This window comes from Danio rerio, chromosome 22, assembly GCF_052040795.2.
Source record: "Danio rerio strain M-AB ecotype USA chromosome 22, GRCz13ab, whole genome shotgun sequence".
NCBI classification, from domain to species: Eukaryota; Metazoa; Chordata; class Actinopteri; order Cypriniformes; family Danionidae; genus Danio; species Danio rerio.
Genome location: NC_141042.1, coordinates 11177687 through 11193689, shown reverse-complemented (window position 1 = coordinate 11193689; position 16003 = coordinate 11177687). Strand labels below are relative to the sequence as shown.

The following is a 16003-nucleotide window of genomic DNA, read 5'->3' as shown; positions in this document are numbered from 1 at the left end:
AATTCTTTTTGACAAGTTTTCACTTTAGTTTATGACAGAAAAGTTCTCATTTAACCATCTTCTTTTAATCTAGGGCTTTTTAAACTAGTAGGCATCTTAACGTAATGTCCATAGCGTGATTTATGCAGTGATGTATGCAACAGTTTTATATTAGCTTATATTGGTTACATTGCGGATGTTGCTCTTTCTCTCTCTCTCTCTCTCTCTTTCTCTCTCTCTCTTGTGCACATGCTTAGATATGTGTGCTATATGACAATATAAAAGCTGTTTAAGTCCTCGTGTCTGAGATTTAAGGTTTGGGACTTTTCTGAAATGAAACTGTCAGACTTGACGTCATTCGCTATTGTTTTTAATGACGCACGACTCGCATTGACAGGTGAAAATCCGATCTACCTGCTTACACTGCAGACACAAGGGCACAAATCCGATTCATATCGGATAAATTTCCACATATGAACAAGGCCTGAATCTGATTTGAGTCAATCAGAATCCGTGTGATTTTTTCCTGCGTACATGGCCCATAACTGATCTGTGCCACATGGGAGAAAAAAATCGGAATTGAGTCACTTAAGCTATGCAGTGTGGATGCGGCCGAAATGTTTATGGGCCAATGACAATATATATATATATATTTATATATATTTCATTTTTTTTTTTAAATATGAAGTATTTGGATGACTAATTTCTTTACAGATCTGTTTTAAATTACCTAATGATAGACTACTACTACTACTACTACTAATAATAATAATAATAATAAATATCTTTATCTTTCTTTTGGTTGTCAACAAATAAAAAAATAAGTATGAAGGATTTAAGAAAAGTAATATGATATTTATTATTAAGGTATTTATTATTAAGTAATAATTACACCTCAAATTTAATGCATAAAATATAAAAAGTCATTATTAATAATAATGTTGAATAATAATAAACAAAACAGTATCTAATAATAAATAAAAATAAAGACTATTCACAAATAGCAGACATTTAACATTGAATATATATTATTCAACACCAGTGCTTCTATTGAAATATTTGTATTAAGTAAAAGATAACTAAGTAACTCTATTTAAAATATTATTATTTTTACAAAAACATTTTGAATTATGGAATAAAACATAAAACCACAGAAATGTTACTAAACAACTGTAATTAGTACTTTTAAATAATGATGTTGATACTAATAACACAAAACGATACTGTAAATATTATATAATAAAATAATCTAAAACTAAACAAACAATTACAATAGATTTACAAAATAACACATTAACAATTAAACAGCAAGGAATAAAATATACAAGCGCTAACTTTTATTTTACTGTGGAATAACATTTTATCAATTGCTCAAATTATTATTATACACACAAAAAATTACTAAACTCCTGAAATCAGTCATTCCTTCCATAATAAAAAACAACAAACAATAAACCATAATCACTAACAATAATATATTACATGTAAACTACAACTACAAAAATTACTAATAATAATTTTTAAATGTCAAATCGGCATTAAAAGCACAGTGACCTTTCATGAGCTCCTGCTGCCGGTCCTCCTCATCCAGGTCGATGATAACTGGTCCAGCAGGTTTCTTGCTCTTCCTCTTGCGTCCGGTGACAAAGCTCTTCTTAAGGGACAGCAGGCGGTACATCTCATAGCCCATCAGCAGGACACCACCATCACCAGTCCAGTCCTCCACCACCTTCGCCCGCGCCACTGTGGTTCTGCACAAACACACACACCATCCTGCTGCTGAGCACTGCCAGAAACAGCTCTTTTGTGATTTAACATTATTATGTAATGATCACACTAAAGTAGAGAGGTGAGGGATATTTTCTGATCGATCAAATTTATTTCAGGTGACGACTTCCGAATACAGTTATCAGGTCTCTATCTCTATCTTCTATCTTTAAAAATATTAGTTTGTCTTTATAACCCCAACCTTAAACAGCCCTTATTTTCAGAGGGCACCATAAAACCTTTCCAACAGATTGTAGAACAATATAAAGTTCCAAAATCCAATTTCTATAAATCTGTACAATTACGACATTTTTTTAAACCAAAATTGGACAAAGGAGAGCTGAGGACCAAAACAACAGAGATTGAATACCTTTTACTGAATTCACCTTGTTTAAAAGGATGGATAACAAGGACATATGATATTTTGTCTAACAATTGCACTTCTGCCTGGTTAGGACTTAAGAATGTTTGGGAGAAGGATATTGGTCAAACTATTGAAGAAAATGACTGGAAAATTTTATGTGATAAAAGTGTACCTGAAGTCTACCTCTCTTGGGATCCATGAGCTTAATTTTAATTTTTTTTAATAGGATCTATATTTCACCAATTCGTATTAAGAAAATGTTTGCCAATGCCACAGACTTGTGTTTGAAAGGTAAAAAAGATAAAGGTACATTTATTCATTGTTTTTGGGACTGTGACAAAATTTTGCCATTTTGGAAGAAAAAACATGAGGTACTGGAAAATATTCCCCAGCTTTGTATTTATTGAATCTTAATGCAAACAACCTGTTTGAAAAAGCATTTCAGTTATTTATTGTCTTGGTATATTTAGCTAAAAAATGTATTTTGCTACTTTGGTCTGCATCAAAGGCTCCAACTTTTAAAATGTGGATATCACAAATTGCTACATGGCTACCATTTAAAAAACTTACCTATGACAAACATAAAAAATCTGACACATTTTGGCCAATTTGGTCTCCCCTTTGGGAGTACATAAATAGCTCTTAAATTAACACAGGATCCTTGTCATGCATGTACATTTGTTACAACCTACACTTAAAGACTACTCTAATATGATGTGATTGTACTTTTATTTATTTTTTTACCTATTTATTTATTTTTTTTTTCATTAATTTGTTACTTTCCACTCTCAAGCCTGTACACTCTCTGTAATACCTTTATACATTTTGATGTTAATGTTTTGTGAATATGGGCATACAAAAAAAAACCAGACTGAAACTGACAGTGCTCCTATACACTAGATAGCATTGCTAGCCTCTTAAATTTAATTCAGCCAAAAAGAAAAAAGCTAACTTTTAGACTTTAAAACACTGTCAAATACTGGAGATATTCAGATTTTTATTGACTGTCACCCTTTTCCTTCTCTTAATATTTATTTTCAGCTCTCAGCTCTGAGGCTATTGTTTTAAATTTGGCACGTTTTAGCCAATAACATAAATTTTTTTAATATTATGCAGTCCTTAATGCGAATGTAATTTTTTTAAGCATTAAAATCTGATGAATATAAAAGGAACTAACTACTTTAAATAAATAAATTAACAAAAAATAATTAAAAAAAAATTTTTTTTTGCATTGTAATATTATTAATTGTCATTATTAAGCACATTTTCAATACAAATTCATACTATTTTAACGTTTTTGTAACACTTGAGTGTTTTTTAAATTGTTTTAATTCAGATAACATTGATTCTCATTAATCATTTTTTTAAATTACCATAATTTAAAGCATTACATTAAACTATAAATACATAAATCATTATGATTATAATTTCAGTTTTATTAATCTTGATCAATATCATATTAAATGCACAACATATACTACATATTAAAATCCCATAAATGCTTTATAAAATACATCATAATTAATGTAAATGTTGATATTTTCAAAACTAAATTTATAATAGAATAGAATAAATAACAAAAAATATTAAAGGAAATATTATTAATAAATTTGCTCATTCAAATGACACCACAACATTATAATCAAGCAAAATATAAATCATTTTTCCCTTTAATTTGGTGGTGCGACAAGACCTACACAAGCTCTAAACCACTGGCACGATATCAGAGTTTGAAATGCACAAAAACAAGAGCTTCGTACTTGTGCTCGTCGTTGAGGATGTGGACCTTGAAGGTTCGAGGTAAGACCTGCTGTGGGTCCGTGTCAGGGGGCAGAGCCTCAGCAGCAGGCAGCCAGAGGTTAAACTCGGCCAGCCAGTTCTGTAGTGTGTTCACCTGAGGAGAAACCACAGCAGATTAAGCCATGACCCTCAGCTGAGAGCGAATGAAGTGTTCAGCGGTCAGAGACTCACAGGAACGATGGCCAGGACAGTTTTGGCTCCAGTGTGCCGCAGCAGGACGTCAATGAAGGAGATGACCTGCAGGGTTTTGCCCAGCCCCATACTGTGCGCCAGAATACAACCGAAGCCACTGCTTGTCTTATAGCGCTCCAGAGACTCCACCAGGTTATCATACAGGAAGCGGATCCCGCCGATCTGATGGAAAACGGGGAAGAAAAAAGGTTTAAATTTCCTCCAAATTCAATTTATATTACTGTAACTGTTAAATCTAATGTTAAATAACAAATGTTTGTAAATATTGAAATAAATAATGTATAAATAATGTTCAAACTCACACGGGTAGCATTTAAGACTGAATGAAGCCCATAATCATTACCTGAGTTAATTACGGTCATGGTAGTTTAAGCTGTTGTTCAGCCATGACGTCGCAGAAATAGAAACTGTTTCTTAAATAGACATTTGGTTTGGATTTTACGGATGATTCAGACAAAAACTCATTTTAACATGCAAAAGATAGCTTTTTAATACACGTCGCAGCGTTGAGTTGCATGCAGTTAAGACGCATTGTAACAACACATTATCAATGGCATTTTAAGAGCTCAGCGTAGCAAGTTTTTTCAGTTAATCTTCATGGAAGTTGAGCGCAAATGTCCACACATTGAATGCAGCAAAGAGTGTCTGATGGGTTGAGCATTTCTCGACTTGCAAATGTCAAGCGACAAAACAACAATAATGGCTTAGTATTTATTTTCAAACATTAGTTTTATTTTAACCTGGACTGAACAAGACAGAGAAAAAAAAAAGTGTGCTCAGATTTTTTACATTTTATTTTAGGCTACTTGATACAAAAATGTTTTAATGGTTCACCTGATTTATAGTGAGAAAACGGAACAAAAAGCTGCTCAGTTTCACTTGTATAGAAATTTGGTGAACAAATATTAAGTAATTATTTTCCATGACAGTATATAAGATGAGTACATGCATGTGAATATGATTTATTGCTCTGAATCTCAAAAATAATCTTAATTTAAAGAAAGATCTGTTGCAAAAATTGCTGCAAATTTTAAGAAAAGAAAGCATAGAAGTCATACAGTCATTTTGGGCAGCATGTTTTGTGTTCCACGGTCAAATATTCAAAGTCTACAAACAAACAGCGGTTATTCTTTCCAGTGTTGTGAAATGCAGAGTTAATGTAGATGGCAGTACCTGGTGTGGTTTGACAGCGCGGGCGAGCTGCGGGGCGAGGAAAAGGTCCTCCTCTTCTGCAGGATGGTTGATGTTGATCAGAACTCTGCCCTGGCTGTCCGGCTGATTGAGGGAGTCATTGATGTGGGAGCCGCTGCTCTCCTCTGTGCCCGGAGTGAGCGAGCGATCCTCTTCCTCCTCACTGCTGATCCGCAGAGCATCGCCTTCATCGCCTGAACTCAACTCGATCACGTCTGAACAACACAAACGCAGCAGGAGCATTATAGATCTGTTCAATTTAACAAATTTATTTTTGTTTAAAGAATACAATCGACAAAATGTTTAATATACACAGAACTACATAACAAAATGAGACTAAATAAGAAATACATAATAATGACAATGATAAACAAAACAACACTTAATTGTGTGCATTTAACATGATTATATTACAATTAAAACATGTTATCCAGTTAATATGAACATAATCATTTATCAGTTTGTGACATATGTTCTAATGTTGAATATATGTGATTATTAAAAGTTATATATTAATATATAAAGATCATTATAGCTTTAAATTAAATTACAAAACAATTATTAATATTTACAAAAGTCTACCATTTAGAATTATTTACTGATTTTAGTTTTTTGTGGTGTTCATACTTTATATTATATGTAAATAATAATATTACTATATATACACATACATACATACATACATACATACATACATACATACATACATACATACATACATACATACATACATACATACATGCAGTTGAAACCAGAAGTTTACATACACTCTAAAAAAAAAAAGAAACATAACCATTTTTTAAAAACGTCTGATGGTAAATCACACTAAACTAAAATTAGGATTACCTAAATGATTTACATTTGCTAAGTGCCAGAATAATAAGATAATTTTTTTATTAATTTCTAGACAGTAAAACATTTACATACATTTCCTTGGTATTTTTTTTAGCTTTGCTTTAAAACTGTATAAATTTGGTCTAATGTTTTAGATATCCTTCGACAAACTCCCCGCAATAGGTGGAAGGAATTTTTGCCCATTCCTCCTGACGGAATTGGTGTAAGATTAGTTGGCTGTCTTGCTTGCACAAGCTTTTTCTACTCTGCCCACAAAGGTTCTATAGGATTGACATCAGGGCTTTGTGATGGCCCCTTCAAAACATTCACTCTGTTGTCCTTAAACAGGGCTCGAAATTGCGACCATTTTGGTCGCATATGCGCCTGAAATTTTATTTATGCGACCTTGAAATATATTTGGGAGCATTTCTGCGAGTGTTTAAAATTGTAGTGTGTGACCAATTTTTACTGCAAAATGTTCAGCACATGCGCGGATTCGGGAGACATTTACGCAGAATGCATCTCTAAGCTCTTTGTCTGCACTTGGAACGCGAAATGCAGCGCTCGGGAATGGTTTAAAACAGTTGTCATGTCACCTTGCTGCAGTAAACAAATCCAAGTCCGTAATGCTTGCCCCGCCTTCGCGCTCTTCTTATTGGCCCACCACTGCTCTAGGACTGAACGCGAATGATTGGTTAATATCAGCTGTCAATCACTCAGCGCCTTCTGGCTTCGGATGACAGAGAGCTACTACCGCGAAAAATTGTAAAGCGCTGAAGATGAGAATGAAGATAACATAACACTCTACAGTTACAAATAATGACACATCTTACTAGTTATACCGTTAACAATTAATTCAAGCAGTGCGTGCAGGGCCGGTGAGTGCTCCGTGTATGCTTTGGTCACTCAGTTATGTTATAAAAATCTATTTTCTTGTGATAACGGGATTTTGTTGAGACATTTTTTCCTCACGCTTGCATATAACGTTATATATGAATTTTTTTTGCTTGTTAGTTTGATTAGTGTTGCTTTCAAATACAACCAATATGTTTGTATAAAACTTGTAGTAACGGTGCTCATAATTGATTGGTGCGACTAAATTTTGTCTGTTGCGCCTAAATTTTTAAAGTTAGGAGCACCGGTGCTACCAAGCAAAAAGGTTCATTTGGAGACCTGTTAAAGCACATTTTAACTAATTAGGCAGTATGCTTAGGGTCATGGTCTGTTTGGAAGACCCATTTGTGGCCAAGTTTTAATTTCCTGGCTGATGTCTAGAGATGTTGCTTCAGTATTTTTACATAATGATTTTTCTTCATGATTCCATCTATGCTGTGAAGTGGACCAGTCCCTCCTGCAGAAAAACAGCTTCACAACATGATGCCGCCACCCTTAAGCCTGATTTATACTTCTGCGTCAGGTGACCGGCGTAACCCACGGCGCAGGCAACGCGCGTGGCTGTGCATTTATACTTCTGCGCGCTGTCTCTGCCGGTCTGCATTAACACTTCCGAAACGCTAGTTGGCAGTGAGGTGTAAATGTTCCTCTGTGTCAAGTTTCTTCGCTACTTTTTTGCATTTCCTGATCACTTCCGGGATGTACAAGTGGCTCAAACTCGCTCATTTTGAGGCAGGAACCGGCGGACGTGAAACAACTTTAACTATGAGGTAAACACAAAACAAAACTTTCCATCCGGAGCTCCTTCACGGGACTCCACACTTGTAAACAATCGCTCGCGCGGCGTCGCGCCATTCGCGCGCCTCTCGGTCCCGCCCAGACTCGTCAGCGCTACCAAGCCGACCAATCACAGAGCTTATGCTACGCGTCGTTGCGACGTGTAGTTACATTTTTTGAGAGGTGCACGTCAGTGACGGCGATGGCCACGGCGAAGGGCTATGCGTCAGCGCCGTAGCATACGCCGGTGTTTGACGCAGAAGTATAAATCAGCCTTTATACTTCACAGATGGGATGGTGTTCCTAGGCTTGTAAGCTTTCCCCTTTGTCCTCCAAATGTAACACTGGTCATCATGGCCAAACAGATCAATCTTAGTTCCATCAGACCACAGGACATGTCACCAAAAATGATTTGTTTTCCCAGTGTAATTTAGCTAAGTGTAATCTGGCTTTTTTTGTTGATTCTGGCTTGTTGACTTTCCCATATTGTCACACAAGGAAGCAGTGTGTTTGAGATTTTCCTTAAATACTATTCTACAGTTGTGCCTCCAATTAACTCAAATGTTGTCAATTAGCCAATCAGAAACTTCCAAAACCCTTGACACCATCATCTGAGCTTTTTCAGAGGCAGAATAATCTTATTGTATGTAAAGTTGACTTTCAAGAAAAGTTCTAACAATTTCTCAAAAGATACCTCATTATTCTGCTATTAAGCATAACAGAAACAAATTTGATAATCCTAACTTACTTAAAAGAGAAAGAGTTTAGTCACATTAACATCTGGCTTTTTTTAAAATGGTTATGTGCCTTTTTATTAAAAAATAGATTATATAAATAAAATCCTAAATCCTGATATATTATAATTTATAACCACCAATACTACAAATTACCCAAACAACACAACAATAATACATTTTTAACAAATATAATTAATAGTGCTTCTTCTTAATTTTGACTTTACCATCTCTGTGGTCAGGAAGCGGAGGAGGCGGGGCTTCTTTCTCCTCACCCTCGTCTCCACTGCTGTCCAGACAGATCACTTCCTGTTTGGATCCAGCTGCTGCAGTGGCTAAATCTGTGCAACAGACACACAACACAACCAATAAGCAAACCACATCAGTAATAATAAAAAAATACATTCCCACAGAGAGGAGGAGCGAGTCTGACCTGCGTGAAGAGAAAACTCTTTCCTCTGCTGTTCTAGACGCCGCCGTCTCTCCAGCTCCTCCTGCTGAGCAGCTTTGGTTCCCGCTTCCAGCTGGTTCTCCGTGAGGAGCTTCCTGCGAACCGAAGCAGAGAGATGCCATGAGCAGGAGGGTAAATCATTGTAATTAAGTGAAACGGTGATCAGTACGCTCACAATGAGATTTCAGTGGGGGCGATTCTATTCAGAATATGACTAAAATACACTGCTGTGCAACACAAATCATGTCTGATTAGCTATAAAAAAGATATTTAATATTTAAGGCAGTATTCAAAGGGAAAGTTCACCCAAAAGTGGAAGTTTAGTCATTTACTCACCAGGTACCAAACCAGTTTTAATTTCTTTTCCATTGACTTTTTCTTCACATTTACATTTTTCAATACATTTTATTTCCTACTATGGAAGTAAATTGATGCCTGAAAACAGCATTTTTCTAAATATATTATTTTGTTTTAGACAGTAGGAGAAAACTCATATGGGTGGTACAGTACAGTATGGTTCGGTATGGGTCAGCTTTATCAGGCTTGTGTCTCCACTGCCAAAGGGGTACCAATAGTTCCCTTTTGGTAGGTATGCTGTACAACAAAGCTGCAGTCGACGTCATTGTCGCTCAAGAAAATGTCAAAGTAAAGCTCCACGGATATTTCAATGTGGGCAAATCTATACTGAATATGAGCAAAATAGACTACTGTTCTATGCTAATCATGTCTAATTAGCGATATAAAAAGCTATTTAATAATTAACTATTATATAAAGGGATATTTTACCTAAAAGTGAAACTAAAAGTGTAATATACTCGCTTCTTGCTTGTACCAAGCCTCATTTAGTTTCTTATCCGTTGACTTTACATACTAAGGAAGTCAGGCACATATTGAGCGGATGTTAATAATAGTTAAAAAAAAGAAAAACATTAAATATACTTGGGCAGCCGTTAATATACCTGGGCGGCCTGCCTAAATGAAGTCTATGTGGGGGAAGCACTGCTCTACATCTGAATCACTGTTTACATGGTAGACCAGGGCTATTCAATAAGCGGCCCGCAGGTCAAACTTGGCCTCCGAGGCAATTTGTTCTGGCCCTTGAAACAGTGTGATCAAGACATCAAAAATAAATTTAGTTCAGTCGAATAACGTCCGCTATTGTTATGAAGTGACGTGCGTCTGTTCAATACAGCATGAGCTGCAGAGGCTGCGCAAAGCGTGAGTCACCATCAGCCAGTGGCTGGGCACTTTAGGATATGTTTGTAGAAAAGGCCTTTTGTATAATGCAATGATTTCGTTATTAGGGATACAACAATTAGCCGATTTCACTATTAACTGCGATTTAATTCGCCACAGTAAATTGATCGTAAAGGCTTCTCTAAGCCGCATTTCTGTTGCACGAAACGAAACTGCTGCAATTAAACTAAGTTATGCCAAGTTGCCAAGCCAACAGTGCGCTAGTTTAAAGTTCCAAGTATGCACGCCGAGTCTAATACGCACGCACACCAGATTAACTACAGCAGCGGCCGTTCCCATATCACGTCTTTTCGGCTTGCAAGTTTGTTATTTCTAATGTAAGAATATATGACAATATGCATGCACAAATAGAGCAATGCGCTTGCGGCTTTCCGGGCGCACGCAGTAGAAAACCTCTCACAGTGAGAGTTGTGCATGCCTTTCAGTGCAATGAACACGAAGGATATGTTAGACAAAATATTATTAAAATGATTATGTATGTATGAACGCAGATGATAACAACAGTTAATCTAAATAGCTACTTACCTAATAAAAAGCTTGAATTTACATTAGACATGAGAACCGTGAAACCATGATTATTCTTCAGACTATACATCGTCCAACCCAAATCTATAATCCATAATTGTAATGCAGTTTAAAACATAGCATCTGAATGTGTCTGTTGTGCAATGCAGTTTATTGTGCAATGCATTGATTTTATGCGGTTTCAAAATACAATTTATTCTAATATAATATAGAACGTTTTAATGCAGAAAAAGCCAATGTGGGTGTCTTAAGGAGCAAAAATACAGCATATATTATGTTGTGTTATTATTCATATAGCAAGTCATATCTCTCCGGCCCTTCGTTTGGGATGCTTTTCATGAACCGGCCCCCATGACAAACTAATTGAATAGCCTGGTGGTAGACTCTCAATAAAAGTATTGTCTTAATCGTATTAAAATCGGATTATTGGTGTCCATGGAAACGTACTCATTTATTGTTTTTCTATTTTACTTAAATATATTTGCATACATGACTTAAAAAATTAAATCTATCCTAATCAAATTGCTTTAAAAAAGATGAAAATACAGTATTATGCCAGGCTACCATTTGTTTTTTTCACTTTATAAAAAAAAAAAGCATTACAAACAAATTTTTAATAATTTCTGGACACTGTTTACACCTGTAATAAACATCATCCACTTGTCCATTAGAGAGATGCCAAAAAAAAAGCAGATAACTAAACAGAAAATTAAAGTTAAGAACTGTGAATGATCAGAATACCGGATGTTTCTCCTTAGGTGAGCTGGTTTGGAGGTTTTGGACGTCTTCTTCTTAGTGTTGCTGTTTGCAGATGCATTGCTGCGGGTGTCCGGGCTGGATGGTGGCTGAGATCCGGGTCGCGATGACGTCCGTGAGGTGGACGAGGGCCGGGATGCGGGCCGTGACAAGCGTTCGGGGCTGGAGTCTCCAGACATTGGTGAGGTAGGTGCCGGACTGCTGGGATCTCTCCGATCCTCCATCTCCAGGCTCTCAAGCTGGTCTGTTCAGAGAAAACACCAACGCATCAATAATTCATAATACAGTCAGAAAGACGAGCGCTAGCATTTGCCATGATGCCAGACGGAAACCTAATGCGCTTGACCTCGTGTAAACGTCTTAATCAAACTCAAAACTGCTGCTCACCGCCTGCGTCTTCCTCATCATCGCCATCGTTCTCTCCATCCTCTTCCTCCTCCTCGTCCATCTCCTCCTCCTCCTCCTCTTCACTGTTAAGGCTGGGCTCCAGGTCGCTTCCTGAGATCGCCTCTTCAGACATGGCGTCCCCTGGGTCTCCAAGAGCATTACTTACACATCTCCATTCAGACCTCCTGAGGAATAGAATAAGAAAATAACATGTTTATTCGGCAAACATGCTTTAAAATGATCAGAAGTTGTGGTAAAAACATTAATAATATGTGCCACAACAAAACTAGTCTGATATTGCACTGGTATGTTTGTAGGAATAGCCCCCAAAAATAGCATAAGTCAAAATTATGGAATTGCTTTTATGCCAAAAATCATTAGAATATTATGTAATGATTATGTTCCATGAAGACATTCAGTAAATGTACTACTGTAAATATAGTTGTATAAGTGATATGCATTGTTAATAGGGCTGCACGATATTGGAAAAAATTGACATTGCGATATTTTTTTCCTCTGCGATATATATTGCGATATTTTATATATATATATATATATATATATATATATATATATATATATATATATATATATATATATATATATATATATATATATATATATATATATATATATATATATACTTAAAACTAGGGCTGTGACGGTCACCATGACAACCGCGTCACCGCGGTGGTCATTGCCACCTCGGTTGTCCATTGCCACCGGCCGTAGTACGTGACGTCAAGCACTTTAAAACACAAATTACTGTTATGTTGCCAAGTATTACATATCTGTTAGAATATAACATTAGGCGCGATTCAGCAAGTTCAAGTTCAACCATGAATCTTGTTAGAAAACGAACTCTTACATCTGGGAACATTTTGGATTCGTGCCGAACTAGAAATCAATTTGGATTAAGCTTTTTGTATGGGGGTTTTAAGTAAAGTGTGTTTTAATATTCACTGCTGAGTGCTGAGAGTCCAAACACTGAGGAGCAAATCCATCGATACGTCCAGAACCATGCAAGCTAGTGGCGATTGACGGCGAGGGGAAAAAAGCCATGTAATCAACTCCTGTCTTCTAAACGCAGAAGCCCAGCTCAGCCAGGCATGGCAGAGGCATTTGCAAAAATGGCCAGATACAAAAGAGAAAGTGATAAATGGAAGACATTGACGAGAAATTGAGCATAGGCTATTTGGTAACTAGTTAAGAACGCGCCGCTCCGCAGCGTAGAGAAACCTGCGTTGCGAGAAATGCGGGCGGCGAAACAGAAGGAGAAGCCCTCTCTCGCATGGTTGTGAAAAAGTATCCTGTCTGTGCATTTTTCGCTACAAGCACACCGTCTGACAGTGTATTGCTGGAAACATTATAACCTCATTCTTCACTTAAACCGGACAAAGTCAACATGTTAGTTTTTCTGGCAAATAATTAAAAATATGACTACAAAAGGTGGAGAGAAACTACGCTGTTTTTTTAAACATCTGACTTATATTGTTACTAGGTTAATATTTTCTTTTTACGTATAATTATTAATATTTATATTATTATTACACTGATTAGTAAAGTGCCATTTAGAATTTTTGTTAAGTTCTTAAAAATGTTATTATTATACAGTTTCAAGCAGTTAAAGTAATGTAATATTTAACTACAATATTTATAAACAGTTTTGTGTTGTTTTATTAACGAAAGTTCAAAAATAAACATGTACGTTTATACGGATGTTTTATTTATTAATATTAAATTCGGTTATTCCTTAATTTTTACATAAAAGGTAAATTAACTTAGGTAGGCTACATTATTTGTTGATGTACGAGATCGAGGAACATGTTTGCCAGTAAATAATGTTCCCACCACTTAAAAAACAAAACGAATGAATAACTTGCGAAAAGGATGCAATAAAAAAATGCAAGCGCTTAATCATTCTTCACAATCGGATTCGTACGTGCAATAAGCCGAGGCTATATTGCGCCGACAAGAACAAGCCCTAAAACTAGAGAGAGAATTAATCCTAGTTAATATTAATGATTATAAACACGAACTGCGTTGTATGATAAACGCATCACAATGATGTCGTGATCTTTGCTGAAGAACTGATATGTTATCGCCGTCTCCCCAGCCAGGTTTTCATCTGCTTTTTTTCCCCCTTCTTCTGGATACAAACAATAAAGTATCAGCGCCAGACCAGTGGTTTAAATTATATTTTACTCTCCTGATTTCTTTTCTTTTCATTAAAAAATAAATAAATATTTAAAGTTTTGTATTGCATAGCCTATATATTTTTAAAGATTATCATTCAGCCTACCTGCAGCGCATGAGGTTGTGTGCTGGGCAAATCCCCTTTACTCATGCTACCCATTTCATTTATGACACTGTAAACTTGACTTGGCAGGCTGATCATCTTTAAACTCAAAAGGTGTTTTTAACTTGAGACTGCATGCTTCTGCATAATGTGATGTTTCTTATTACAACTGTTAGCGGTGTCAAAATGAAAGCAAACATTAAAAAGGGTTTTGTTTTATCAATTGTATAGTTTAGTTTTAATAATAGCTAATGTATATAATACATTATAATATCGATTATTGTGTAGACTACAGTGTTCAACAAAACAATTTTATTAGGTTACTCTAATAGACCAAATCCCTAACTGAAAAACGAATGTGAAAATGACAGGCAGTTGCGTCTTTGCTAAAATTAATTTAACGACAAATTTCTTTTGCGTTTTTTCCCCTTTAGAGATCAAAAGAGCTGTATTTAAATAATTATTTCACTAAAACATGAATTGAATGCCCAGTTCTTTCCCGTGTGAGTTTAGTGCGCCTCCGCCGCGTCTGCGTTTTTAAGGTTACAGGTGCACCCTGACCTGACGCGGGGACCAGATCTCTGTATTGCTTTAATTTCTTAATTTTCATAACTGCATTGCATTCTCATATGGTAAAATATCAAAATTTATGTTCTGAAAGTAGTAGGAATGACGGGAGTGTTAGTAAATAACAGAAAGAACTTTCACTTTTGAGTGAACTTCTGTCACGTGTTATTTTAGTATGATAAAATAAACAAAAATAGTAATGCAGAAAAGTATTTTTCGCTCTGCCAAGCCTTCTCTGTTGCTGTATAGAGAAGCAGCCTGCTCAGTCTCCTTACCCCGGCCCCACCCCGCCCACCGACTCCTGAACGTCTCACTCACTAACTCACTCACTCACGCGGGCATGCAGTGCGGTCTCATGAGGAAACGCAGCTTTTTGATATAATGTTTTTCTTGTTCCCAAATACAAATAATTTATCAAGTATTGTTTGAAATAAGTATTCGTAAAAACACGCTATTCCTGCTTTTCCGAATACCGTATTCCGGTTCGGCTCCACCCATAATATATATATAATTTTTTTTTTTTTTTTTTTGCATCGCACCCTCCTGCGATGTGACTATCGCGGATGCGCACATCGCGATTTCGATGCTGAAACGATATATCGTGCAGCCCTAATTGTTAAGAACTTAATTTCGACAACTTTTTCTCCAATGTTTAGTTTTTTTAACCCTCAGATTTCAGATTTTCCAATAGTTGTATCATGGCCAAATACAAATGTCTTCATAACAATCCATACATCAATGAAAAGCTTACATAACCAGCTTTCAGATGCAGTCAAGAAAAGTCAAGCCTTTTGACTGGTTGTGGTCCAGTGTCACATATCTCCATTCATCAAAGAAACTTGAAAACAAATGGATCAGCTTCATCCAAAAAATAAGCAGCACAACCATTTTCAACACTGATAATAATAAGAAGAAATGTTTCTTAAGCAGCGAATCAAGAGTTACATCAAAATAATTCTCTAAGCACCAAGATGATGTGCATATATGCATTTTGGCCCCCTTGAATCTTGAATTTGGGAGACATGTTTGTTCAATTGATTGTCACTTTTGCCTCAGATGCTTAGTAATTTCTGACCCTGGTCTGCCTGCTTTTTCAAACTACTTTTTAGAGCTGCACAATAAACCATTTCAGCATCAATATCACAATGTATGCATCTGCAATACTCACATTGCATGATATGCAATAATTATAGTTGACCAAGAGCTACATAATTGTATTTAATTAATGT

The 16003-nt window shown here is 36.0% G+C and overlaps 1 protein-coding gene across 3 annotated transcripts in view; it reads right to left on the bottom strand.

The window, feature by feature from the left end:
• rad54l2 (RAD54 like 2) overlaps positions 1–16003 on the bottom strand; it is a 37243-nt gene that overhangs the window by 13532 nt on the left and 7708 nt on the right. For all 3 annotated transcript variants that reach the window (XM_087303915.1, XM_087303916.1, XM_087303914.1), the window contains exons 2-9: positions 11909–12093; positions 11507–11765; positions 8966–9078; positions 8760–8873; positions 5276–5508; positions 4082–4264; positions 3871–4004; positions 1534–1730 (exon numbers count right to left, since the gene is read on the bottom strand). In XM_087303915.1, coding sequence (XP_087160041.1) covers positions 1534–1730; positions 3871–4004; positions 4082–4264; positions 5276–5508; positions 8760–8873; positions 8966–9078; positions 11507–11765; positions 11909–12041 — 1366 coding nt within the window. In that variant the 5' untranslated portion in view covers positions 12042–12093. The remainder of the gene's footprint in view (positions 1–1533; positions 1731–3870; positions 4005–4081; positions 4265–5275; positions 5509–8759; positions 8874–8965; positions 9079–11506; positions 11766–11908; positions 12094–16003) is intronic.